The sequence below is a fragment of the Rhyacophila brunnea genome, unplaced genomic scaffold (assembly GCF_057557595.1).
Source record: "Rhyacophila brunnea isolate RB1 unplaced genomic scaffold, BYU_Rbru_1.0 scaffold_13, whole genome shotgun sequence".
Lineage (NCBI taxonomy): Eukaryota > Metazoa > Arthropoda > Insecta > Trichoptera > Rhyacophilidae > Rhyacophila > Rhyacophila brunnea.
The window spans coordinates 14,708,988-14,735,750 of record NW_028232785.1 but is presented as its reverse complement, the minus strand read 5'-3'; the positions used below and the strand labels follow the sequence as shown (position 1 = coordinate 14,735,750).

At 35.4% G+C, this 26,763-nt stretch overlaps 2 protein-coding genes across 2 annotated transcripts; both read left to right on the top strand.

Annotated features, from left to right (window-relative positions):
• Window positions 1-5,457: 5,457 nt before the first annotated feature.
• LOC147076605 (uncharacterized) lies at window positions 5,458-11,384 on the top strand. The gene is made up of 4 exons (XM_085940376.1): window positions 5,458-5,599; window positions 6,826-6,987; window positions 8,760-8,903; window positions 10,365-11,384. Exons 1-4 carry the CDS (start codon window positions 5,477-5,479, stop codon window positions 11,214-11,216), a joined length of 1,281 nt encoding a protein of 426 aa, XP_085796502.1. The 5' UTR covers window positions 5,458-5,476; the 3' UTR covers window positions 11,217-11,384.
• A 7,653-nt stretch (window positions 11,385-19,037) lies between these two features.
• LOC147076604 (uncharacterized) lies at window positions 19,038-26,763 on the top strand. The gene is made up of 5 exons (XM_085940902.1): window positions 19,038-19,178; window positions 20,974-21,129; window positions 21,973-22,116; window positions 24,249-24,446; window positions 26,743-26,763. The coding sequence occupies exons 1-5, from the start codon at window positions 19,038-19,040 to the stop codon at window positions 26,761-26,763; spliced, it is 660 nt and encodes a 219-aa protein (XP_085797028.1).

The following is a 26,763-nucleotide window of genomic DNA, read 5'->3' as shown; positions in this document are numbered from 1 at the left end:
AGAGGTTTAAAAGAATACTATTTTATGTAACAAAAATACTTTATGCAGTCATCAAATGTTTAAAATAACTATAAAGGATAATAAGGCTTCAAAATTATATAAATAGATTATCTACAACGTTTAAGGAGTGTTTAGGATCATGGTTTGAAAATACAATAAAAACTCAATTTTGACCTTCGACGAGCATGTACCCCCTTAATATATATTTCTGCTCAGTTTTCGTTTACAAAAATGGCGTAGTCACTATTTACAAGTCAATAGTAAATCACGTAACACTAATTGTTTAATTGTTTTTAAATTTTTCTGTCTTTAGAACACTGTCATACTGTTTAAAATACCTACTTCTCCGTTGTTTCATCCATAATGTTAATATGACGTTCTTCTTAATAAGCGTACCTATCTAATATCTATATATTTTTTGAATATATTATATTGTGTTTACTGATGCCATGTTTTGTTAATAACCTACGTGTGTATTAAGTATTAAACTTATTTACGTGTCGTTTATGGTTCATTAATTTAAAAAAGCTGTAGTTGTTTAAATATTTGCAAAAGGCGATATAATAGCATAGAAACACAAAAAAATAAGAAAAATCTTGAAAGTTATAGTTCTATTTTACAAATGTTATAATGCTGTAGACTCTACAGTGTTGAGTATACTTCACCTAACCTTAACGTAAGTAAACCAATCAAGTGCTTGGAATTTACTAATCCAAGTATACGGCGTAGGTGAGTAAACCAATGAAGTGCCTGGCTTTTACTAATACAATTTTACGGTTGCGTATACACACAAATCCTTGTCACTCTGTACAATGGCAAGGTTACGTAGAGGATACTCTACAGTACCTTTCGCTCAACGGAAAAACTAAACTGGCCAATGACTGATGCTTCGCACACGTCGCTACGGAAACCCATTCGAAATAATAATCATATAACCATTCAGACCCATTTTCTTTCCTTCTTCGTTCCAAGCCTTTTCCGTTATATCTTTACAGGAATATTCTGGCAGCTAGTAACTATACAGGCAGGGGTTTCTCTCGACTTCTGCCATAAAGTTTAAATTAAAAATCGGTTCGCCTATCTTTAACTTCTGACGTCTTGACTTATAGTTATTGCTTGTTCAGTTCAGTTCTATCAATTTTGAAAAATAAAATATCATTTTTCATCGAATCTACTGAAATTGGTACCACTGTTTTATGGAGGACTGAAAACTGAGAGACTAGCATAATATACTCTTTAGTGTAGGCGTGAACGTTTTGAAACGGAGTGATTCCAGTCTTGCCGTGGGTAAACCGCCATTAAAATTAGTATATAATAGAAATGCCATAGAAACTGGTTGGAATTTTAGTTTTAGTCTCGTATTTTTTGAGTATTACTATGAGCGAAATGCCTTAATATTAATATGATTATGATGGGACTATAATAACCTAGGTCCTAGGCTGATATAGTTGGTAAAATTTTAAGAGAGTGGTATTCAGTTTTGATATAACTGCTAGCTGAACTGTTCAATCACTGTTACTTGTATATTCAGCAATAATCAATATATTTCTCCAAATTATATATTTATTACAATTAACTGTCAAAACAGTATCTATGTTGCTTTGGCAACACAATCATATTTCAATTCTTTAAATATTATTTAATTGAATATATCAACCATATTCTTTTTGTAGGTCTCTACACAGCGATGTTTCACAGTACGTCGCAGCAAGCCACTGGACATCATTAGAAAAGATGCAGTTGACGATAACCTGGTCAACAACAGAATAACACACGCAATAAAAAATAACAAAAATATGATGATTCAGCATTCGGAAATACCTATCCATGAACAAAACGACAAATGGCAAGATCAGAAATTATACTTGCCAAAGGTAGTTCGAATTAAGTTGAGACGCGTTAAATATTTTCCGCGTAACTTTATTTGCATTAATTGTTATGGAGTGTTTGAATCTGCAAATCATCTAAATATTCACTACATTTTATGTATGAAGTCTCAGCATCTTCAGTTATATAACACATATACTGGTGAAAAACCACATCAATGCGAAGTGTGTTTTAAAACATTCATCCAAATTAGTGATCTCATAAGTCATAAAATAACACATAATGTTGAAAAACCATATCAATGCGATGTGTGTTTGAAAAAATTCCTCAGACTTGGTAATCTCAAAATACATAAAATGTCGCATACTGGTGAAAAATCTCACGAATGCGATGTATGTTTTAAAAAATTTCTGCTCATTGGTCATCTCAAAATACATAAAATGACACACACTGGTGAAAAACCACATAAATGCGATGTCTGTTTTAAAACATTTCTGCAAATCGCTCATCTCGAAGAGCATAAAATTACACATTCTGGTGAAAAAAGACATCAATGCAATGTGTGCTTAAAACAATTTGGGCGCATTAGTAGTTATAATAGACATAAAATGACACATACTGGTAAAAAACCACATCAATGCGATCTATGTCCAAATAAATTTTTACAAATTAGTACTCTCAAAAGGCATAAGATGACTCATTCTGGTGAAAAACCACATCAATGCCATGTTTGTTTCAAAAAATTCATCGAAAATGCTGATCTCAATAGACATAAGATGACGCATACTGGTGAAAAACCACATCAATGCAATGTGTGTTTTAAAAAATTCATCCAAATTGGTCATCTCAAAACGCATAAAATGACACATTTTGGTGAATAACCACGTCAATTTAATGTATGTTTAAAAAAAATCTTAGAAAATAGTGATATCAAAAGACATCAAATTTCACATACTTACTTGTTTTGTGAAAAACCACTTAAAAAACAAGCTAACAGGTAGATATTGTATTATTACTTTTTTAATAATAGAGAATAAAATATAATAATAATAAAAGAGTAAAACAAAATAAGTTACAAAAGGTGTAAAATTAAACGATATCAAATAGGTAATATATAAATAAAGAATAAATAATTATAAAACTTATATACCTACTAGATTTCCTTAAGTGTATAAAATATCTCCGCCATTCCCTTCAATACCTCAAGAGTACCAAATACAGCGATTGCATTACCTCTATGGATTTCTATGTTTATTCGCTGTCTCAGTTACTCAGGTGAACGGCACTCACTTGTTTTATCAGTCAAGCGACGATCGACCCCAGCCACCGTATTCAAAGCAGACACTTGTGTCCAGATGTCTCAAAACACAGAGGAAAGACAATATAAATAAGTGAAAAAAGGAATATATTTTTTGGCTTTTTTCGACTCAACATAATAAACGAGCTGTTGAACTGATTTCATCCTGGCATCCAAATCATACATGCCTCTTCCTTCTATGGAATCATCGTGATACTATCAGGTATTTTGCTATCTTGCTGATAGACACCAAGAGGCCACTGCTTTGATGGAATTCCCGATGACACCTAAGATCGACATATCAAATGAATGTTGGCAGAATGATGAATGTCTCCAGCACTCTTCTGGCAGCTCAATTTATGTTGACATTCTGCAATGACAGTGGTAACACGAAATCGGATATCAACGGAAATGCGTAACCGGAACCAAGGTTTGGAATGGTAGAGAATTAAACCAAAGACCCGACTCACTCCGTTGAAATTGCCATACATCGTGCAGTCTATTTTTCCTTCCGACAATAATAATTGTATTGCATTAACAAATAAACTTGCTGGCTAGCATTAACCACAGATCACACTAAGGAAAGCAAACGTTAATTTATTTATTTAAAAAGATAAATGTAAGATGTAAATATATACTAAATTTCATAAATAAATACTTAAATATGTACCTAATTACGTGTGTAGTTTATCTTTTCATGTATCCTGCGCACTACATAAGTACTATTAAATTTAATATGTGCAGGAGGGCACAGGCAATAAAAGTTGAAAAACACTGTACTATTTTCTAATATTACGATAACCGTATGTATATAATATTTTATATACATATTGTAGGTTTACACTCAATGACGAATCGCCATGATATAGAAGTGTGAACACGTTTGTAAATCCTGTCATAATTACATAATGTTTAATCTATGCCTGTCATTTAATAGACCTAATCATTGCTGACTCAAGTGACCGATGGCGCTGACCTAATCGATTGTCTCCTCTCAAATTATGTGACACTCGTTCCTTGTTTGATTGATAATGGGTAGCCATTATATTGAATCCATTAAAAAAAATCCTAAATTTATTTTAGAAGCCTTTGCAACGAAGCCATGGAGGAAGGTGTAGGTACTATTTGCAAAGGTGTTCAACAAGGCAACACAATCTCACTAAAACTATTCACGGCTCGTTTGGAAGACCTACTAAATCTTTCATTATTACTAGCGCAATCTTGAGTCAGCAATGATAATACCCAATATACACGAATACCTCAGTCAGCTGCGCTTTGCAGACGATATTAACGTCTGCTCAACATGCAGGATGTCTATTGAACACAAGTTGTGTTTCCGAACCTTTTTACAACTACACAGGTCCGCACCGATAAAAATGGAAGACAAATTTCAGGGGCTGCAGAAAAAAAACTATTATAATAATATACCTACTTAAGTAATATTTTGTTTATTATGTAGTTTTCAAATTTAAAAATATTATGTTGGTAGGTACCCTAATTACATAGCCTGAAAACATTGAAGTATGTTTTTTTGTAAGGAAATTCAATTGTTAATAATTGCAACAATCAGTTACTGATCAGTACAATAATAATATATTGGTGGGTACTATCACACCCCCGATTATACTCAATGGGGATGTCTCTGAGGGTCTAGAGAAGCCGGAATCGTTTATAGTTTCTGAAACGTTGAAAACAAGTATAAAATCCTTGTGAAATCGCTGCTAGACCCTAGTCATAAATAATAATTAATATGGACAATAATTAGGTATTAGGTAGGTATTATTTAATAGTTTTGTAACGAAAAATATTTGTATTAGTCTCTGGATGTCATAAAGACATCTCAATTAATATTGTCCTAATGTCGATTTTAAATTTCGCATCGACAGACGATTTCCATGAAGGGTTACCTTTTTTTTATAATTAGAAAAATATCTGTACATCGATATAATTAATAAGGCTATCGATATATGGGCATCGATGTGGCTATGCCACGGAGCCTCACTTTAAATTTGTTGGTCTTTACCTACTAATTATTGAATTACGATATAATTTGTCTGATTTTGACCATAAAAATGACAAAGACAATTAACAGTGACAGCACAAGTGTAGCATAAGTTTCATACTTATTGCCATAGATTTTGGACGGTGCTACATTGTTAATCTGTATTTAAAAATAAATTCCAATTATTTCGGAAAAGGTTTCATCTAAAATCAAATCAGAGACAATTTTTGACTTTTAGAGCCATAAATATTATTCTCTATGGTAAAAGTCTTCTGTCATTTTTAATATTAAAGCGTCTAGTGTCATTGTTTCCACAAAAGTAAGATAAATATTCTTGTATTCATTTTAAAATGGATGTGAAACGCGAACCTGATGAATTCGGATCCGCAAAAGGACAGCATTGGTTCGAAGTGCCAATAGAAGTTCATTCCAACAGTCCGAATTCGCATGTCAAGGAAGAAATTAGCGACGATGTGAGTCGTGCTTTTGAGGCTAGTTTTTAAAATCTTTTTTCAACAGTCTTGCACCGATAGCCGTTTGTTTATTATCGTTACCTAATGAAATGTGCTATCACCTATCATTTATCAAATAAATTACATTGGCTGCTAGGATAATATTATGTTGGCTAATATAAATATATAAGTACCTACCTATTTACATAGGTATATATTTTTATCAGCGAATAATGTTTTAAAAAACATCTAATTATTATGTACGATCATTATACCTAGTCGTACATTATATTATAATAATATGTAGCTATGTTTGTATCATCTGAAGCTAAAATAGGTAAGTAACAATTAAATTTTCTAATTACAAAACATTCTAATGCATGGTCTTCTTCTTCTTGCAATTTCTAAGCAGCACAGGATTCGAAATGGACCGGAGCGTACCGGTGCGCCATTCCAGTTCATGAAATCCCTAAAATTATCGCTCCGTCTCGTAGAAAAAATAATTTGATCATCTGAGCTAGATAGGCCATATAACAAGAAATCTAACACACAATATTATACTTACATAAAATTAGATAAATATCTTAATAGGTACCTACCTACTTAAGTAAAGTTGTTGAGCGTTCCGGTTCGTAATTTTTTTCAATTCGAGCGATAATCAAAATATAAATACTATTCCATCCAGGGGAACATCTAAAGATCAGATAGTGTCAAAACAGTCAAGATGGATTGCTGCGTGTCGTGTACATATCATAATAACTCGATGACATTGAGCTACCTTACAAGCTAAAAGCCACTGAATTTACAATCTGCTTGTAAACTCTCCCAGGGTGATTATCGAACTAGCTAACCAGCAGATTGTTAACAATCTACCGGAAAAAGTTGAAAGCCGGGCTACTTTACACGCTATACGCTGGTGTGTAGGCGATATGCGTCTGCGCAGTAGAGCGATAGTAGCGACCTCCCGATAAAAAAACGAACTACTCAATACGTCCTGTCAAAATAGTAGGTAGGTACCAAAATGACGGTTTCAACTCGCTAGCTTGTTGGCTTCTGAGCGAGTGGAAAGTTTTGTGTGTCATCACAATCGAACTAGCTGACTCGTCCGCTTTTAAACTTTTAAAGTAGCTCAATGTCATCGACGTATAAGAAAGATTCTATCAAAACGTATCAATATGTACCTACTTTTTGAGTGCTCTATTCAAAGTGTCGGTACCTAATCACTAATAAATTTACCATTTAAATAGGTATGCAAAATGGATGTAAAACTCGAGTCAGATGGAAGCGAATTCTACGAACAAGGGCAGCATTGCTCTGATGTACGAGTAATAAATAAGCAATATGACAGCCCAGAAACCAGCCATTACGTCAAGCGAGAGGTTGCTGACGATTTGAGTTGCAGTTTCGAGGTTAATTTTTCTGAACGAATCTCATTTATGTTTTGAATCATTGCATGCAGATAGGTACTTTGTGTATTGAAATTTCGAAATGATAAAATTGAATTGCTAGGTAGGCACCTAGTTTATTTTTACGTGACACTGATATTAGAATTATATGTTGTCCTTCATACCCTGTTTAAACGTGCATGGATGTACTGTGCACAGTAAGAAAATGTATGGGGAAATATGTATTATCCTGCAGTTGGAAAAATTGCGTGCATAAATCAAACAAGATTGGAAGATTCCAAATTGTGATGATTTATTGCGGGCGATTTAGATTATTTTCGATCTGCGCCTGCGCAGTAGAGCGATAGGGGCGAACATGCCGGTAAAAATAAACTACTCATTTTGAGCAAATTTGGAAAAATGACAACCTCGCGTCTCGCTTACCCTTTAAGAATGAGATTGGAGAGACAGTCAGCACTTTTACGTGTAAACAGTTATTGCCATGACAGTTTTAAAAAAGCACAATTGCCGACAGTAATTCAATGCATGTGTACATGCGCTATTAGTATGTGATGTCACAGTATGTACTATTGTATTGACTACACAGTCAATTCATCGTTGTTCAGGAAAGACCGACTGTGAAATGAAACCACTGAAACACATTGTAAATCAACGTAACAACATGGATTCGAAGCCGGGACCCACGTATAATGTCGAGGGTCGATCTATACCTACTGCCGACAACACCCAGAGTTTGAAAAAAAAAATGTTGTGTGTACTTATGTACGCGCTTTCGAAGTTATACGTATTTGGCGTAACAAAATAAAAACAAAACTAGATTCTTTGACTAGCTCTTAATTATCTTGTTAAATTACACACTCAAGAAAAAGCACCGCTTATTGGAACGCCGTTGGTTTATTTCTATACACTATAACTTATATTACTAAATTATATAATGGTTTCTCGTTGTTTTTGTTTTTAAAGTACCAACTGTCACTCTGACGTTTAATCGTTTGTTTACGTAAGGAATTGCAAATGGCCGACAATAATAAATTCGCTGCCTAGGCAACGGGACAATTCTAAACTCTAATATTATACTGTATAATCGTCACGATTGCAGAAACATATCGTGGCCTAAAGATAGTGCGTTCGGCTGATAACTGAACAATCGGTGGTTAGAATGCAATCGAGTGCGTTTTTTTCGTGTGAAAAAATAAATTATGTGTTACATGTCACACGCCAAAAATAGACTCTGATCTGATTTCCCAAACGCGCCAAAAGTTGCATAACTTCAAAAATTGTGAAACAAAATTAGAAATATTTTTTTCACAAAAAGTTTTTGGCAGAATGAGTTAACAAATTAATTCTCTCGAGTAGGTAGGTTTGTAAATAAAATTTCTTAAATATCACAGTAAAATATTTTTTATCCGACAGGTTCAAACCCCGAGAAATCAATAAACTAAATTATTTTTGAATAAAACATCAGTCACAATAAGAACTTGTGTTTTCTCGTGAATTCGATATTAGTTTACATTTACATTTAGTCAGGACTCGAAATGAACGCGCACAGGAGCGCCGTTCTGGTTCGTAACATCGGTAAAATTATCGCTCCGTCTCGTGGAAAACCCACATATTTTGACCGTCTGAGCTAGATTTCTGAGCTATTTTTATAAAATACACATTAAATTTGATAACTTCAGAAATTTGCCGAGCGCTACGGTTCGTAAACTTTTCCATTTCGACTGCTGCATTTATTCCCAAAACGCTTTATTAGAGACAATCATTACTTTTTTTAGAACCCTGAATCAGACCTGGCCAATATAAAATCTGAGACTGGTTGTCATCTTGGTGACTTCAATGATGAGTTTGGCAATAAGACGAAGAGCTCACTCAATTATGAAGAATCTCAACCCAGTTGCTCGTTTTCAGAATACAGTCCGGTAAGTCAAACTCTCACATGTCATGTTATTACATTTATTTAAAACGATGTCATTTGATCGTGTATATTCTTATTGAACCAACTAATTTTAAGTAAAAAAAAGTGTGATCAACATTTTGTTTTCATACGATGCATCAGTTAAATGCTGCCATTTTCAGGTCCATTTATCTGGATCACCCAATGTTAAAACTCCAACTTTTTTTAAGATGCGTTTGTTTATGCATCGTTAGTGCACGTTTGTGCACGGGTTTTTTCGTTTGTGCACGCACATTAAGGGGGTTATTCGAATTTCAATTTGGGTGACCCAGCTAAATGCTGGATACTTATGTCACTAAACTTGGTTTTTTTCTTAAATTTAATTTATAAACACTTGTGCGTCGGTAGTGAACGTTAGTGCATGATTTTGTTTTGCTTTTTCACCTATATTCAGCGTGCTATTTCAATGGTTTAAGTATCAAGTCACTAAATTTAAAAAAATAATATCTCTCACGATATAATCTCGAAAACAAAAAAGGCACGTGCACAAACGTGATGACCTAATAAAAACTTAAAAAAGTTTTTCGGATGGTTCTACTTAACGTTCATCAAATATTTCATATTGAATAACTCACGCTCTATATGAGAAAAAAAATAAAAAAAGGATGCAGAATTGCGCATTAGCTATGCGACAAGAGATTTCATCAACGATTTTTTTTTTAAACCCACCCAGTCAGATTTTGCATACAAACTTGAAAATGAAATAGCGCGCTGTATATAATTAATTATAATAATTTTAACTGTTTCTTGATTTTCTGTTAATTTATCTGCTTGCTCTTGATTACTCAAGTATATACATATTCTTCCCTGGGAAATCCTAGATACATATCTTATATGACATGGACCTACCTTATTTCCGATCGATAGTGTGTATTCTCGTATAGAGATGCCATCGATAGCATCTAAAACGATGGCTTGCTCCTTCTTCAGAAATTTCATTTTTTGTGCAACTGATGCATACGACATTGTTTGTTGGGTTTCGTTTTGGTGATCCATTGCTGGCAACGTTGTATTTTTTTTTGATTTTTAGTAAGCGCCCCTGTAGTCAGAGACACTTAAAATGTAAACAACTTTGTAACAATAATTTATTATTACGTCCGCACGCTTAACCGGTTATTATTTGTAAACACTCGCTAACTCGTTAGTGCAGACGTCCGACTGTCGTCGATCACACGGAACAACTAGCCTAGGCTGATATAGTTGGTAAAATGTTAAGAGAGTAGAATTCAGTTTTGAAACTAAGAACTGTTAGCTTTTCTGTTCAATCACTGTTACTTGTATATTCAGCAATCAACATATTTATCGAAATTGTATATTTATTACAATTAACTGTCAAAACAGTATATATGCTGCTTTGGCAACACAATCATATTTCAATTCTTTAAATATTATTTAATTGAATATATCAACCCTATTCTTTTTGTAGATCTCTACACAGCAATGTTTCACAGTACGTCGCAGCAAGCCACTAGACATCATTAGAAAAGATGCAATTGACGATAACCTGGTCGACAGCGAAAAATCTCACGAATGCGATGTATGTTTTAAAAAATTTCTGATCATTGGTCATCTCAAAATACATAAAATGACACACACTGCTGAAAAACACCATAAATGCGATGTATGTTTCAAAACATTTCTGAAAATCGCTCATCTCGAAGAGCATAAAATTACACATTCTGGTGAAAAAAGACATCAATGCAATGTGTGTTTAAAACAATTTGGGCGCATTAGTAGTTATAATAGACATAAAATGACACATACTGGTGAAAAACTACATCAATGCAATCTCTGTCCAAAATTTTTTTTACAAAACGGTACTCTTGAAAGGCATAAAATGACTCATTCTGGTGAAAAACCACATCAATGCGATCTCTGTCCAAAAAATTTTTTACAGATTAGTACTCTCAAAAGGCATAAAATGACTCATTCTGATGAAAAACCACATCAATGCCATGTGTGTTTTAAAAAATTCATTGAAAATGCTGATCTCAATAGACATAAAATGACGCATACTGGTGAAAAACCACATCAATGCGATCTATGTCCAAATAAATTTTTACAAATTAGTACTCTCAAAAGGCATAAAATGACTCATTCTGGTGAAAAACCATATCAATGCCATGTGTGTTTTAAAAAATTCGCCGAAAATGCTGATCTCAATAGACATAAGATGACGCATACTGGTGAAAAACCACATCAATGCAATGTGTGTTTTAAAAAATTCATCCAAATTGTTCATCTCAAAACGCATAAAATGACACATTTTGGTGAATGACCACGTCAATTTAATGTATGTTTTAAAAAAAATCTTTGAAAATAGTGATATCAAAAGACATTAAATTTCACTTACTTGTCTTGTAAAAATCCACTTCACTTAAAAACAAGCTTACAGGTAGATATTGTATTATTACATTTTTAATAATAGAAAATAAAATAAAATATAATAATAATAAAAAAGCAAAACAAAATAAGTCAGAAAAGGTCTACAATTAAACGATTTCCAATAGTTAATATATAAATAAAAAATTATAAAACTTATGTACCTACTAGATTTCCTCAAGTGTATAAAATACCTCCCCCATTCCATTTAATACCTCGAGAGTACCTAATACAGCGACTGCATTATCTCTATGGATTTCTATATTTATTCGCTGTCTCAGTTACTCAGTTGAACGGCACTCACTTGTTTTATCAGTCGAGTGACGACCGAACTCAGCCACCGTATTCAAAGCAGACATTTGGGTCCAAATGTCTCAAAACACAGAGGAAAGGCAATTTAAATAGGAGACGGGTCGTATTTTTTTTTTTGCTTTTTTTGACTCAACTAAACGAGCTGTTGAACTGATTTCATCCTGGCGTCCAAATCATACATGCCCCTTCCCTCCATGGAATCATCGTGATACTATCAGGTCTTTTACTATCTTGCTGATAGACACCAAGAAGCTACTGCTTTGAAGGAATTCCCGATGATACCAAATATTGACATATCAAATGAATGTTGGCAGAATGATGAATGTCTCCCAGCACTCTTCTGGCAGCTCAATTTATCCAATTACAGTGGTGTGCATGACAAGGCATACGAAATCGGAGATCAACAGAAATGCGTAAAGCATCATCTTTCAGAAGGGTGCCGAGGTTTGGAGATGGTAGAGCATTAAGCCAAAGACCCGACTTACTCCGCAAAATTGCCATAAATCGTGCAGTCTCTGTTTTTCCTTCCGACAATAATAATTGTATTGCATTAACAAATAAACTTGCTGGCTAGCATCAACCACAGATCACACTATGGAAAGCAGACGTTGATTTATTTATTTAAAAAGTTATATGTAAATGTATACTAAATTTCATAAATAAATACTTAAATAAGTACCTAATTACGTTTGTAGTTTATTTTTTCATCTATCCTGCGAACTACATAAGTAGGTACTATTAAATTTAATATGTGCAGGAGGACACAGGCAATAAAAGTTGAAAAACACTGCACTATTTTCTATGATTATAATATTACGATAACCGTATCTATATAATATTTTATAAACATATAGTAGGTTTACACTCAATAACGAATCGCCATAATATAGAAGCGTTAACACGTTTGTATGTCCTGCCATATTTATATAATTTTTAATCTATGCCTGTCATATGAAGCGCCAAGTTTCAAAACCCCTAAAACTATTTTAGGTAGTTCTGAGAAAAACGATTTTAGGTAGTTTTGAGAAAAAATCATATCTATTAAATCTGTGAACCTGTGTTTCAAAACCACATTTTGAAATTTACCCCAATTTTTGATCATACGTATTGACGGTTTTTAGCGTTCTTTAAAGTTCAATCTTTGGCCATCATATAGGTAACAAAAATATCTATCTAAATACATATTATCTTACTCAAAAATTTTCAAAAACCGTTTTAAAGGCTTTGAAACTAGGCGCTTCATATAATAGACCCAATCATTGCCGACTCAAGTGCCCGATGGCGCTGACCTAATTCATTGTCTCCTCACTCAAATTATGTGACACTCGTTCCTTGTTTGATTTTGTTTTTTCCTTGTTTGATTGATAATGGATAGACATATTTTGATTCCATTAAAAAAAATCTAAATTTATTTAGATGTCTTTGCAACGAAGGAATCGTTTAGGTTAAGACGGTATTAGAGAATCTACATACTGAATAACATAATTTATAGTAACAGTGCTCTTTCAGGTAGCGTAAAACTTCATAAACCATGGCAGAAGGTGTTGGTACTATTTGCAAAGGTGTTCAGCAAGGCGACACAATCTCACTAAAACTATTCACGGCTCGTTTGGAAGACCTGCCCTCGAAATCGTTGAATAATAACAGTGCCATCTTGAGTCGGCACTGCTGAACATACAGGATGTCTATTGAACACAAGTTGTGTGTTGTTTCCGTATCTTTTTACAACTCCGCAGGTCCGCACCGGTAAAAATTGGAGAAAAATTTCGGGGGCTGCAGAAAAAAAAACTATTATTATAATTATACTAGGTATTTTGTTTATTATATAGGTAATTTTAAAATTTAAAAATGTAGCTAAATACCTATTATTCGAATTTGACTTTGAAGTCCTTGAGATAGGGTTTGCTCTTTCTTCTTCGCGTGAGGATATATTCTACTAATTTATTTTCCCTTTTCCTTGTCGTTGGTCGTTCCTGTTTTTATTTACTGGTCATACCCGCCCGTAAATTTTTTATGTATGTAATTTGGGATTCTTTTGTCCTCATTATGGATTTGGCTTTCTTATAGTTTGCATGTTGCGCTGACAGTTCATTCTAACTATTAAAAAATTTATCTTAAACGAACGTTAAGTGATAGTTAAGTGAACGTTAAGTGATCAGTGACTATGGCGCAACATCTGAATTACCGTGAGGAGGATATTCTAAAAGCAATGGACAACAGACGGCGAAGCAGAACTGCTACAGGAGGAAAAGTTCAACGTACGAGCGTCGATTAAGATGCTAATGTTTGAGGTATCCTCGTTACGTACCTTATTTCAGCAGGGGGACCAGCAAGGAGTGGCACTACGCCCAAAAAACAATTCTTGCCCCTACGGTCGTAGAGTTAGGTCTAAATGACAAGTTGCGTCGGTGCGACCACTCGTCATCAGCTAACCATCTGACGAAGAGGACCATCGCGGCCCTCCAGAATGCGATGTTTTCCCATCGGGATAGCTTCTGAAAGGGTATGCAAGGGTAGGTGGATTGGGCAACCAATCCTCAAAAAATCATAACAGCGATGAGCCTGTACCAAAAAATCGAAGGGGGTTTTGGGGACAACACATAATAAAATTTGCGAGAACATGACTCAGATCCTTACCGGAAGGATACCTTCACTCGGGAAGCACTATCAAGGATTCCTCCGAGCTTAAAGTCCCGGAAGGCCCTCGAACTCAAATTATGGCCGGGGTACTCCCAAGGGGCGACGTCCTGTGGGAAGGGAGTTCTCCATCGGAGGTACGGGTTCCACCAGGGATCCGTACTCTAAGCGAAGGTGACCGCATCTGGACGACCAACAACATTGGGGACCGCCTAAGAGACTTTCGGGGAGTCTGGATGGCGTAGTGTACCCCCCCCCCCCCAACATTGGTAAAAAATAATAGCCGTAGCCCGCATACCTTTTGTGCGGATACCACTATTGGTAAGTCCTTCTTTACTTTTACGGATAGATTTTAAAACGCAACAATCAGCAGAGGTCACTCTCGAGATCGAGGACTTAAAGAACTCAGGGGTTCTAGAAGAAGCGGGTCAAACCCCCAGTTTTTCTCTCAACCCTGTTTCTGATCAAGAAAAAAGACGGGGCTCTATGCCCTGTTTTCAACCGAAAGCGTTTGAATGCGTTCCTACAGCCAAAGCCATTCAAACTAATTCACCATTACGAGGTTGCAGCCGTCTTACAAACAGAAGACTGGCTAGTAATAATAGATCTAAGCCAGGCGTCCCTCCAGGTACCAATGGCTTCTCAACATCGTCGATTTGTTCGACTAGCCTACCAAGGGGAGCTCCTACAATTCACGTGACTCCCGTTCGTGCTGCCAACCGCTCCGATTATGTTGGCATCCCTGACCAATTGGGTCGCCGAACGCCTACGGAAGAATGGCTGAGAATATTCACTTACCTAGACGACTTCTTAGTAGCCAACCAATACGAGAAACAGTCTCGGTTCAGGTGGAATACAGGATAACCTTCCTACAGTCTTTAGGGTGGTTAATAAATATTAAAAGATCCTGTCTGAACCCAAGCCAACAATGAGGGTCCCTGGACATCACGTAGGACACACACACCAAGCGGAGGTTCCTGTCGCCGGAGAATTGTGTAGCACTCCGTCACCATCTGCTAATGCAGGTACAAAAAGGCAGTTGGTCCCTCAGACAGGCACATATCCAATCCCTTCTGGGGCGACTCAACTTCACATCCTACCTCCACGAGGAAGGTTGCATTGCCGACGGCTACAACGCTCCAGTCATCAATATGGCCGAGGTCCCATCCTCGCCAATTGATGACAATCCCACCACAGGCCCAACGGGACATCACGTGGTGGCTCTAGGCGATAGGATCCTCAGAGTTGACATAACGCAGGTACAAAAAAGCAGTTGGTCCCTCAGACAGGCACATATCCAATCCCTTCTGGGGCGACTCAACTTCACATCCTACCTCCACGAGGAAGGTTGTATTGCCGACGGCTACAACGCTCCAGTCATCAATATGGCCGAGGTCCCATCCTCGCTAATTGATAACAATCCCACCACAGGCCCAACAGGACATCATGTGGTGGCCCTAGGCGAAAGGATCCTCAGATTTGACACAACGCAGGTACAAAAAGGCAGTTGGTCTCTCAGGCAGACACATGTTCAATCCCTTCTGGGGCGACTTAACTTCGCATCCTACCTCCACCTGGAAGGTTGCATTGCCGACGGCTACAAAGCTCCAGTCATTAATATTGTCGAGGTCCCATTCTCGCCAATAGACGACAATCCCACCACAGGCCTAACAGGACATCATGTGGTGGCTCCAGGTGATAGGCTCCTCAGAGTTGACACACATCAATCACTTCCTGATGACAGACGCAGCTGACACAGGCTAGGGAGCCCAACTGAATGAACACCACCTATCAGGTACGTGGGAACAAGACCAGTTACCATGGCATGGCATTCCAACAGGAAGGAAATGTTTGCAATTCAATCTCAGGTACAATCAATCATAGGATCAGATCTGCTTCTGCAGACAGACAACAAAACAGTGGTGCCATACATCAACAACGAGGGCGGCACAAAATCTGTCACCCTCCTAAACCTATGCCGACAGATACTAGTATTTACCAGTCTAGCCAACATCATGTTTACTACATTATACACAACTGCGTGGCAGATCATCTCTCCCGCAGACAACTCATTCCCGAATGGCACCTCATCAACACCGCAACCACCCCCCTGTTTCTGTTCCCGAGGTGGATTTATTCGCAAGCGAAACAGCACATGTCATTGCAACGTATGTGTCACGAGACCTTACAGACAGTGGCGCGCTGTTTCACGACGCCTTCAGCCGAGTGTAGGACTTCAGATTGGCGTGGATATTTCCCCCACCAAACTTAATTTCACGAGTCCTAGCGCACCTGAACTCAGAAAAAGGGAAGTACTTACTAGTGGCACCGAGCTGGAAATAATGCTTTTGGGGAGTGGACTTACGAAAAAGGGCGATAGTACCTCCTTATACAATGCCGCACCTACATACGACACTTGTAGGTATGGAGACCAACCGTCCACCTCCAAGGACCCAGGACCTGTTCCTTTAACTATGGCTAATTTCGGGTGGGGTGGAAATAACATCAAATTGAATGGTGGAAGAAAGGGCACTCCTTACTTTCAGATGGCGGCCTTCGACTCTAAAAACTTACAAACCAGCTTGGAACAAATGGAAGACAATGACATGAGTAACAAGAACCTAATGGATCATAATAGCCCTCAACGAATGGAATTGGCCAGATACCTAGGCAACATGCACAACAAAGAGGGTTTGTCGTACAACACCATCCTGGTGCATAAGTCAGCCATAACCACTTTTTGCAAACCGATTATCATTGTAGATATCAGCATCAACGTGGTAGTACAACACAATATGTTACAGGCAATTTCGGTACATAAAACGAAACCCGTCAAACCACCGGTTTGGGATCCAGGACGAGTGGTAGATCATCTTAGGAAAACAACACCGGTGGAGTACAACCTATTCGAAACCTCTCGCAGGACAGCTACCTACTCGGCTGCTTCTCGCATCGGGACGAAGGGTTCATGGCCTCACACTACAAATAGTAGACAATGGATTGGTGGAAAAACGTGACTACATAATTGTATGGCCAATGTTTGGCGCAAATACAAATACCGCCAAGCATCGTCAATCGGAATGGAAGCTAAGCGCTTCCACGTGTCAAAACATCGACCCAGTATTATTCTGGTTACGGAAACTCGTCTGCATGTCAAACCCTAGGAGAGGGAAGGTAGGGATATTTCGGAATTATTTATATCTTCAAGAGGATCACCAAAACCAGCCACCAGGGCAGTTATAGGGAATTGGATAAGGTCAGTACTGTTGGAAGCAGGGGTACAAGAACCACCAGGCAGTGTCCGCTCAGTGGTGACTTCCTTAAACTGTACATATACCCAATGATAATCTTAAAGAGAGGTATCTGGCGTAGTGAGTCAACATTTCACGACAACTACCAGAGAACGATGGATACACCACCATCAGAAGGGGAAAAGAACCCATTAACTTCTCTATTCAACCATATACATGGAAAGTCACGATGGTCTTTTACCTCGTCAATGAATCATTGTCACATACAGTAATTTGGCATACCCAACACCAGGTGATAACAAACAGATATCTCAAGGACTTTAAAGTCAAATTCGAATAATGAAAGGGGTTTTACCTACCAATAAAACTCTTATTATTCATGTTGACTTTGAAGTCCAGGTAACTTCTACCTGGTTCCTTGAGTCATATCATAATGAAGACAAAAGAATCCCAAATTACATACATAAAAAATTTACGGGCGGGTATGACCAGTAAATAAAAACAGGAACGACCAACGACAAGGAAAAGGGAAAATAAATTAGTAGAATATATCCTCACGCGAAGAAGAAAGAGCAAACCCTATCTCAAGGACTTCAAAGTCAACATGAATAATAAGAGTTTTATTGGTAGGTAAAACTCCTTTCAATTACATATTTTGATTACGACGAAGTATGTTTATGTGTAAGGAAATTCAATTGTTATTTGTAACAATCAGATACTGATCAGTAAAATATATAGGTGGGTACTGTCACACCCCCGATTATCCTCATTGGGGATATCTCTGAGGGTCTAGAGAAGCCGGAATCGTTTATAGTTTCTGAAACGTTGAAAACAAGAGTATAAAATCCTTGTGAAATCGCTGCTAGACCCTAGTCATAAATAATTAATATAGACAATAATTATTATTATTTAATAGTTTTGTAACGAAAAATGTTTGTATTAGTCTCTGGATGTAATAAAGACATCTCGATTAATATTGTCCTAATGTCGATTTTCAATTTCGCATCGATTGACGATTTCCATGAAGGATTTTTTTTTTAAATGAGAATTTACTTGGATTTTTGGGCCACAATCTTAATATCAAATAAAAATATCTGCAGGTACATCGATATAATTAGGCTATCGACATAATATGGGCATCGATGTAGCTATGCTGCGGAGCCTCAATTTAAACTTTTCGGTCTCTACCTACCTATTATTGAATTACGATATAATTTGTCTGATTTTGACCATAAAAATGACAAAGACAATTAATAGTGACAGCACAAGTGTAGCATAAGTTTCATACTTATTGCCATAGATTTTGGACGGTACTACATTGTTAATCTGTATTTAAGACAAAAATCCAACTATTTCGGAAAATGTTTCAACTAAAATCAAATCAGAGACAATTTTTGACTATTTGAGCCATAACTATTATTCTCTATGGTAAAAATCTTCTGTCATTTTTAATAATCAAAGCGTCTAGTGTCATTGTTTCCACAATGGCAAGATAAATATTCTTTTATTCATTTAAAATGGATGTAAAATGCGAACCTGATGAATTCGGATCCGCAAAAGGGCAGCAGTGGTTCGAAGTGCCAATAGAAGCCCATTCCAACAGTCCGAATTCGCATATCAAGGAAGAAATTTCCGACGATGTGAGTCGTGCTTTTGAGGTTAGTGTTTAAAATCTTTTTTCAACAGTCTTGCACCGATAACCATTTGTTTATTATCGTTACCTAATGAAATGTGCCTCTATCATTTATCAAATAAATTACATTGGCTGCTAGGATAATATTATGTTGGCTGATATAAATATATAAGTACCTACCTAATTACATGGGTATTTATTTTTATCAGCGAATAATGTTTTAAAAAACATCTAATTATTATGTACGATCATTATACCTAGTCGTACATTATAATAATATGTAGCTATGTTTGTATCATCTGAAGCTAAAATAGGTAAGTAACAATTAATTTTGCTAATTACAAAACATTCTAATGCGTGGTCTTCTTCCTCTTGCAATTTATTAGCAGCACAGGACTCGAAATGGACCGGAGCGCACCGGTGCGCCGTTCCGGTTCATGGAATCCCGAAAAGTATCGCTCCGGCTCGTAGAAAAAATAATTTGACCATCTGAGCTAAATAGGCCATATAACAAGAAATCCAATACACAATATACCTACATAAAATTAGATAAATATCTTAATAGGTACTTTAGTAAAGTTGTTGAGCGCTCCGGTTCGTAATTTAAAAGTAAAACATCTAAAGATCCTACACTAAAGATAGTGTTAAAACAGTCTAGATGGATTGCTGCGTGTCGTGTACCTACCTATCGTAATGGCTCGATGACATTGAGCTACCTACTTTACATGCTACAAGCCAGTGTATTTACCAGTGGCGAAGGGTAACTTTTTGAAAGAGATAGGCTGTGGAGATCAAAGAAAAAGAGCACACTTGTCAGGTATACTCACGGGAACTGATACGATAATACGATATTACTACTGATGAATAGGTACACACTAATGTCAACGTCACACAAAATTGATGAAATTTCAATATCTCACTGACGATATAGAATTCAGCAATGAATATAAATTATGTATTTTCCTATACCTACACGTAACATACTCGACACTAAATATATAAGCTTTGCCTTATAAGCCTATCGATTCGTATGAATAAAAGCAGACTGGCCCAATGCCCTTGAGACGCAGTTCATACAATAAGCTCGGCAAATTATCGTCGAGTGAATCTATATTAATTCAATATTCGCTAGAGGCGCTGCTTTGTCACTTATTATTTATTTATTCTACATTATTCTAACGATAGATGGCTCTCATTTATACCTATTTTAAATATTAATTATTATTCTGACGATATATTCAATTGGTTTCCGCACATTTTTTTATCTAAGTATTTAAATTTAAATACTTTCTATCTAGAAATCTATCTCTTAGAAGGTAGGCTTCAAATAATCGCCTACTATGGAGCCTTCGCCACTGGTATTTACAATCTGCTTGTAGACTCTCCCAGGGTCATTATCGAACTAGCTAACAAGCAGATTGTAAACAATCTACCGAGAAAAGTTGAAAGCCGGGCTACTTTACACGCTACATGCTGGCGTATGGGCCGATATGCGTCTGCGCAGTAGGGCGATAGTAGCGACCTACCGGTAAAAAAACGAACTACTCAATACGTCCTGTCAAAATAGAAGGTAGGTACCAAAATGACGGTTTCAACTTGCTAGCTTGTTGGCTTCTGAGCGAGTGGAAAGTTTTGTGTTTCATCATCGCACTAGCTGACTCGTCCGCTTTTAAATTCGCTTACAGGCAGATTGTTAAGTAGCTCAATGTCATCGACGCATAAGAAAGAATCTATCAAAACGTATCAATATGTACCTACTTTTTGAGTGCTCTATTCAAAGTGTCGGTACTTAATCACTAATAAATTTACAACTTAAATAGGCATGCAAAATGGATGTGAAACTCGAGCCAGATGGAAGCGAATTCTACGAACAAGGGCAGCATTGCTCTGATGTAATAAATAAGCAACATGACAGCCCAGAAACCAGCCATTACGTCAAGCGAGAGGTGGCTGACGATTTGAGCTGCAGTTTTGAGGTTAGTTTTTCTGTACGAATCTCATTTATGTTTTGTATCATTGGATGTACTATGTACATTGGAATTTCGAAATGATAAAATTGAATTATTAGGCCCTAGTTCATTATTACGTGACACTGATATTAAAATTATAAGTTGTTCTTTGGTACATATGTGGTGTTACAGTAGGTACCTACATAATATTGTATTAACTACAGTCAGGTCATCGTTGTTCAGGAAAGACCAACTGTGGAACTAAACCACTGACACACATTGTAAATCAACGTAACAACGTGGATTCGAAGCCGGTACCCACGTATAATGTCGCGGGTCTATCTATACTGCCTACAACACCCGAAGTTTGAAAAAATCATGGAACAAAATGAGAAATAATTGTATCACAAAAACTTTTGGTAGAATGAGTTAAGAAATTCTCTGTTGTAGGTTTCTGAATGGAATTTCTTAAATTTCATAGTAAAATATTTTTATCCGACAGGTTCAAACCCCGAGAAATCAAAAAACTAAATTATTTTAGAATAAAACATCAGTCACAATAAGAACTTGTGTTTTCTCGTGAATTCGGGATTAGTTTACATTTACATTTAGTCAGGGCTCAAAATGGACTGGAGCGCACCGGAGCAACGTTCCGGTTCCTAACATCGGTAAAATTATCGCTCCGTCTCGTGGAAAACCCACATATTTTGACCGTCTGAGCTAGATGTAATAGAATTTATTTTTATAAAATACACATAAAATTTGATAACTTCAGAAACTTGTCGGGCGCTCCAGTTCGTAAACTTTTCCATTTCGACCGCTGCATTTAGTCGCAAAACGGTTTAATAGAGCCAATCATTATTTTTTTAGAACCCTGAATCAGACCTGGTCAATATAAAATCTGAGACTGGTTGTCATCTTGGTGACTTCAATGATGAGTTTGGCAATAAGACGAAGAGCTCACTCAATTATGAAGAATCTCAACCCGGTTGCTCGTATTCAGAATATAGTCCGGTAAGTCAAACTCTCACGTCATGTCATTTTATTACATTTATTTAAAACGATGTCATTTGATCGTGTATATTCTTATTGAACCAAATGATTGTTGTAAGTAAAAATAAAGTGTGATGAACATTTTGTTTTCATAAGATGCGTCAGTTAAATGCTTCCATTTTCCGATATCCCGCTGCCTCTCTAGAGTCTATAGCAGTGGTTTCCAAACTTTATGTCACTATGCCTCCCTTTTTAAAAAATTCAATCTTGTGCCTTCCCCTCCTTTATTTCATTATCATTAAATACTATAGACACCTTTTTAAATACCATCATACACAAAAAATTATCATTTAAGTATATCAATCATCATATAGGTATCACATCAAATTGCAACGCATAACCACATATTTAAAATAATTAATAGCTTTGAAACAAAGCAGCGCCGCAGACGACTTTTTTTTATAAAATAACGTGAAAAGTGCATTAGCAAACTAACCAAGAACTCAGTAAATAGATTTTTGTTTGCTTCAGTATATCTGGCGCACAAATTATTTCCAAAGCTCCAATATTTTATGAATGTCTTCACTACGTCTTTTTAAATCAGCGAATGCAGTAATGGTTAGTTTCAACCAAATAGACAAGTTTAACAACAAAATAATCGTTCCTAAACAAATTTGCCTCAAATTTCAACATTATGATTTGACCTTTTTATTTCACTTTTTCACGAGATAGCCAGCGTGCTTCACAATATACTATAGAAGTGTGGTATTAAAAAATTAGTCTCCATATTTTCAGACAGGTTTGTAAACAACCTTTTATATGACTGTTTTATGTAGTTTATATCTAGCGGCCGTTTTATAAAATAAACATTCGCAAACTGCAAACCTGTGGCTACATTAATTGTGTAAAACTTTTCGCGCCTCCCAGTTTGGAAATCGCTGGTCTAGAGCGTGTAGGTCGCTTGGCGTCCTAATTTAATAGTGGTTAATTTTAATCTAACGATGAAAAATAAATCTAATAATCGTGAAAGACAATGACTTATAATATGTTATGTATGCTAATTACTTTATGTAGTAGGTAGTTTGAATGCAGTCATGATTTTTTCACCAGGACAGTTTTTCGCTCAGGTTGGTTATAAAAGGGCGAATAAATAAAAATCTTTATCGTGCATTTAGATGTATGCATCAATCCATTTTTTCGGAAATATTTAATAAAATTTAATTTATATAAAATTGAGTGTGAAAAAACCGTAGGTACTATATTATATTATATGTGTCGCTACATTTCAAAATCAGCCAAGTCCACCTTTAGGTATTTTTGACTTGTTGTGAATTGCTGAAGAACTACTGCTTTCTAACATTTCTGCATTATCAAAATGTGGAATTTATTAATTTTAAATATTCTATACTCGAAATAACATAAACTTTCACCCTTGTGACTGTGTATTTGAGAAAACGAAAAGCTGTTTTTCTCCTATTCATCTATTATGGACTTGGCTGATTTTAAAATCTAGTGACACATATATGTCAATATCTTTATATAATATATTTTTTCTCTCTTCTTGCTCACGATAATGGCTTAGTCATCCAATATCTTATTTAAGTTTTTTTTTTATAATCTAATTCAGCATAAATTTCGTAAATCGCATAAAATTTATTATTTCTTTAATTTGTAAATCATTTTTTTTGTCTTTAAAACATTGTCAATATACCTACCTACCTCTACGTTGTTTCAATCATACTAGTACAATAACTTTATTCTTAATAAGCGTAAAATTTAATTTATTTACGTCTAGTTTATGGGTATTTGATTTCAAAAACGCAGTAGTTTAAATATTTGCAAAAGGCGATGAAATAACATTAAAACACAAAAAAAGAAGAATCCTGAAAATGTATGCCTAATATTACGATGCTGTATAGTAAATATTAGCATGATTGTTAAGATAGAGCTATAATAACCTATCTAGGCTAATATAGTTAGTAATTTTTTAAGAGAGTAGTAAAGTTTTTAATCAATAACTGCTTTCTTGTACTGTTCAATTACTGTCACTTTACATTCGGCAATCAACGTATTTCTCCAATTGATATATTTATAACAATTAAATATAATATATTTGACTAATATTGAATATACAAATCCTTTTATTTTTGTAGGTTTCTACCCAGGAATGTTTCACAGTACGTCGCAATAAACCACTGGACATCATTAGAAAAGATGAAGTTGACTATAACCTGGAAAACAGTTTAGCACACGAAATCAATAAAAACGAAAATATTATGTTACAGCATTCGGAAACAGCTATCCATGAACAAAGCGTCATACAGCAAGCTCAGAAATTATACTTGCCAAAGGTGGTTCGAATTAAGTTGAGAAGAGTTACATATTTTCCACGTAACTTTATTTGTAATGATTGTTATGGAGTGTTTAAATCTATTAATCATCTAAATAATCACTACATTTTATGTATAAAGTCTCAGCATCTTGAGTCATACAAGACACATACTGGTGAAAAACAACATAAATGCAAAGTATGTTTTAAAACGTTCTTACAAATCAGTCAACTAAAAGAACATAAAATTACACATTCTGTCGAAAAAAAACATCAATGCGATGTGTGTTTGAAAAAATTTCTTCAATATAGTACTTTCAAACGACATAAAATGACACATACCGGCGAAAAACCATATCAATGCGATGTATGTTTAAAAAAATTCATCGAAAAAAGTGATCTAAAAAAACATAAAATGACACATACTGGTGAAAAACCACATCAATGCGATGTATGTTTTAAAAAATTTCTGCAAATTGGTAACCTCAGCAGGCATAAAATAACACATTCTAGTGAAAAACTAAATCGATGCGATGTTTGTTTTAAAAAATTCAGTCAAATTAGTAGTCTCATTAACCATAAATTGTCACATTCTGGTGAAAAACCACATAATTGCGATGTTTGTTTTAAAAAATTCAGTCGAATTGGCGGTCTCAAAATACATAAATTGTCACATACTGGTGAGAAACCACATACATGCGATATATGTTTTAAAGAATTTTTGCATATTAGTCATTTTAAAACACACAAAATGACACACTCTGGTGAAAAACCACATAAATGTGACGTATGTTTTAAATTTTTTCTACAGATCTCTCATCTCAAAGAGCATAAAATGATACATTCCGATGAAAATAGACATCAATGCGATGTGTGCTTAAAAAAATTTGTGCACATTGGTAGTCTCAAAAGACATAAAATGACGCATATTGGTAAAAACCCATATCAGTGCGATCTTTGTTCAAAAACATTTCCGCGAATTAGTAATCTCAAAAGGCATACAATGATACATACTGGTGAAAAACCATATCAATGTGATATGTGTTTAAAAAAATTCACCCAAGTTAGTCATCTCAAAAAGCATAAAAATACACATTCTGGCGAATAACAGCATCAATGCGTGTCTTTTTTTTTTAAATATTGAAAATGGTGATCTCAAAACACTTAAAGCGTCGCGTAGGTACTGGTAAAAAACCACTTTCATGCCAATTCTGAAATTGACATATTTATTTCTCGACTTTCCCTCAATCAATCATTCATCAAATTGTTTGAAAACTGAGTTTTTTTATTATACTATTTTTAAATACATAGACTGAAATGTTATAAATATATAGATATATTTATATATACATATAAGTAGGAATCTGTCCTCTACGCTCTGGTTTGTACATCACTGATGTCACAATACCTAGTGAATGTTCAGATCGACAGTATCATTCAAAAAAATAGTCTTATTATTAACATTATTGTGAGTACCGCGCCGTCCTTAAATGTATTATGATCAAAATAGTACTGGTGTACCGACTTCCAAGTCTTTTACTAAAGGAAATGGTCGAAAAAAAAATACCGGGACAGAAAGACCATAACAGGAATCTATTAATATCTTTGAGAAATCATAGGATACTTTTGATAACGTCATAGATATACTAAGAAACTGTTTTATGACGCAGACATCATAGATTAGATATACTTTCGTATTCCTTATATAATTCAATGTATTAATCTTTTGTGAGGATAATACGCTTAACGAAGTTCCAAAGATGAATAAAAATAATAATTGGTACATTGGATAGTATTCAAAAACGTTTTGTGATTAATACTTTTTCTCGATAGTAAATTACAATATAGCGTGTGTGTTTATAAGAGGCCATCCATGGGCTGAAACCGTATGCGGTTTAGATCCGTGTGCCATACTAAACTTATGATTTTTGTTCATGAAAATATATTATCACTGAATTAAGTGTATGGTATAAACGGATACGATCAGATGCTTATAATATAATTTGTGAAAATATATTTCCATGAACAGAAAAGATAAGCTTAGTATGGCACACGATTCGAAACCGCATACGATTTCAGTCCATGGATGGCCTATAAAGCTCATCAAAGTCAAAACTTTATTTACATTATTAATAAATAATAATCCTTCCGACGTCGTTGCCAATTGTAAATTTTGTCCTTGCATGCAGTGAAATTTAATATAAGTATTACGCGAAATATTTTTAATAACTTAATATTATTATAAAAAATTGTTTTTACTATATTTGTTAAAAGTTTTATTTTATTATAATTATTATTATGTTGTTACACCCCAGCAGTTGGGCCTCTGCCTGTGCTAA

What these genes read in the sequence shown, in the direction of transcription:
- LOC147076605 (XM_085940376.1), top strand. Translation starts at nt 5,477, where the DNA reads ATGGATGTGAAACGCGAACCTGATGAATTCGGATCCGCAAAAGGACAG. An exon ending in AGGAAGAAATTAGCGACGAT is followed by an intron (nt 5,600 to 6,825) that starts GTGAGTCGTGCT and finishes CCATTTAAATAG; the next exon opens with GTATGCAAAATGGATGTAAA. An exon ending in ATTTGAGTTGCAGTTTCGAG is followed by an intron (nt 6,988 to 8,759) that starts GTTAATTTTTCT and finishes TACTTTTTTTAG; the next exon opens with AACCCTGAATCAGACCTGGC.
- LOC147076604 (XM_085940902.1), top strand. Translation starts at nt 19,038, where the DNA reads ATGGATGTAAAATGCGAACCTGATGAATTCGGATCCGCAAAAGGGCAG. An exon ending in ATGTGAGTCGTGCTTTTGAG is followed by an intron (nt 19,179 to 20,973) that starts GTTAGTGTTTAA and finishes CAACTTAAATAG; the next exon opens with GCATGCAAAATGGATGTGAA. An exon ending in ATTTGAGCTGCAGTTTTGAG is followed by an intron (nt 21,130 to 21,972) that starts GTTAGTTTTTCT and finishes TTATTTTTTTAG; the next exon opens with AACCCTGAATCAGACCTGGT.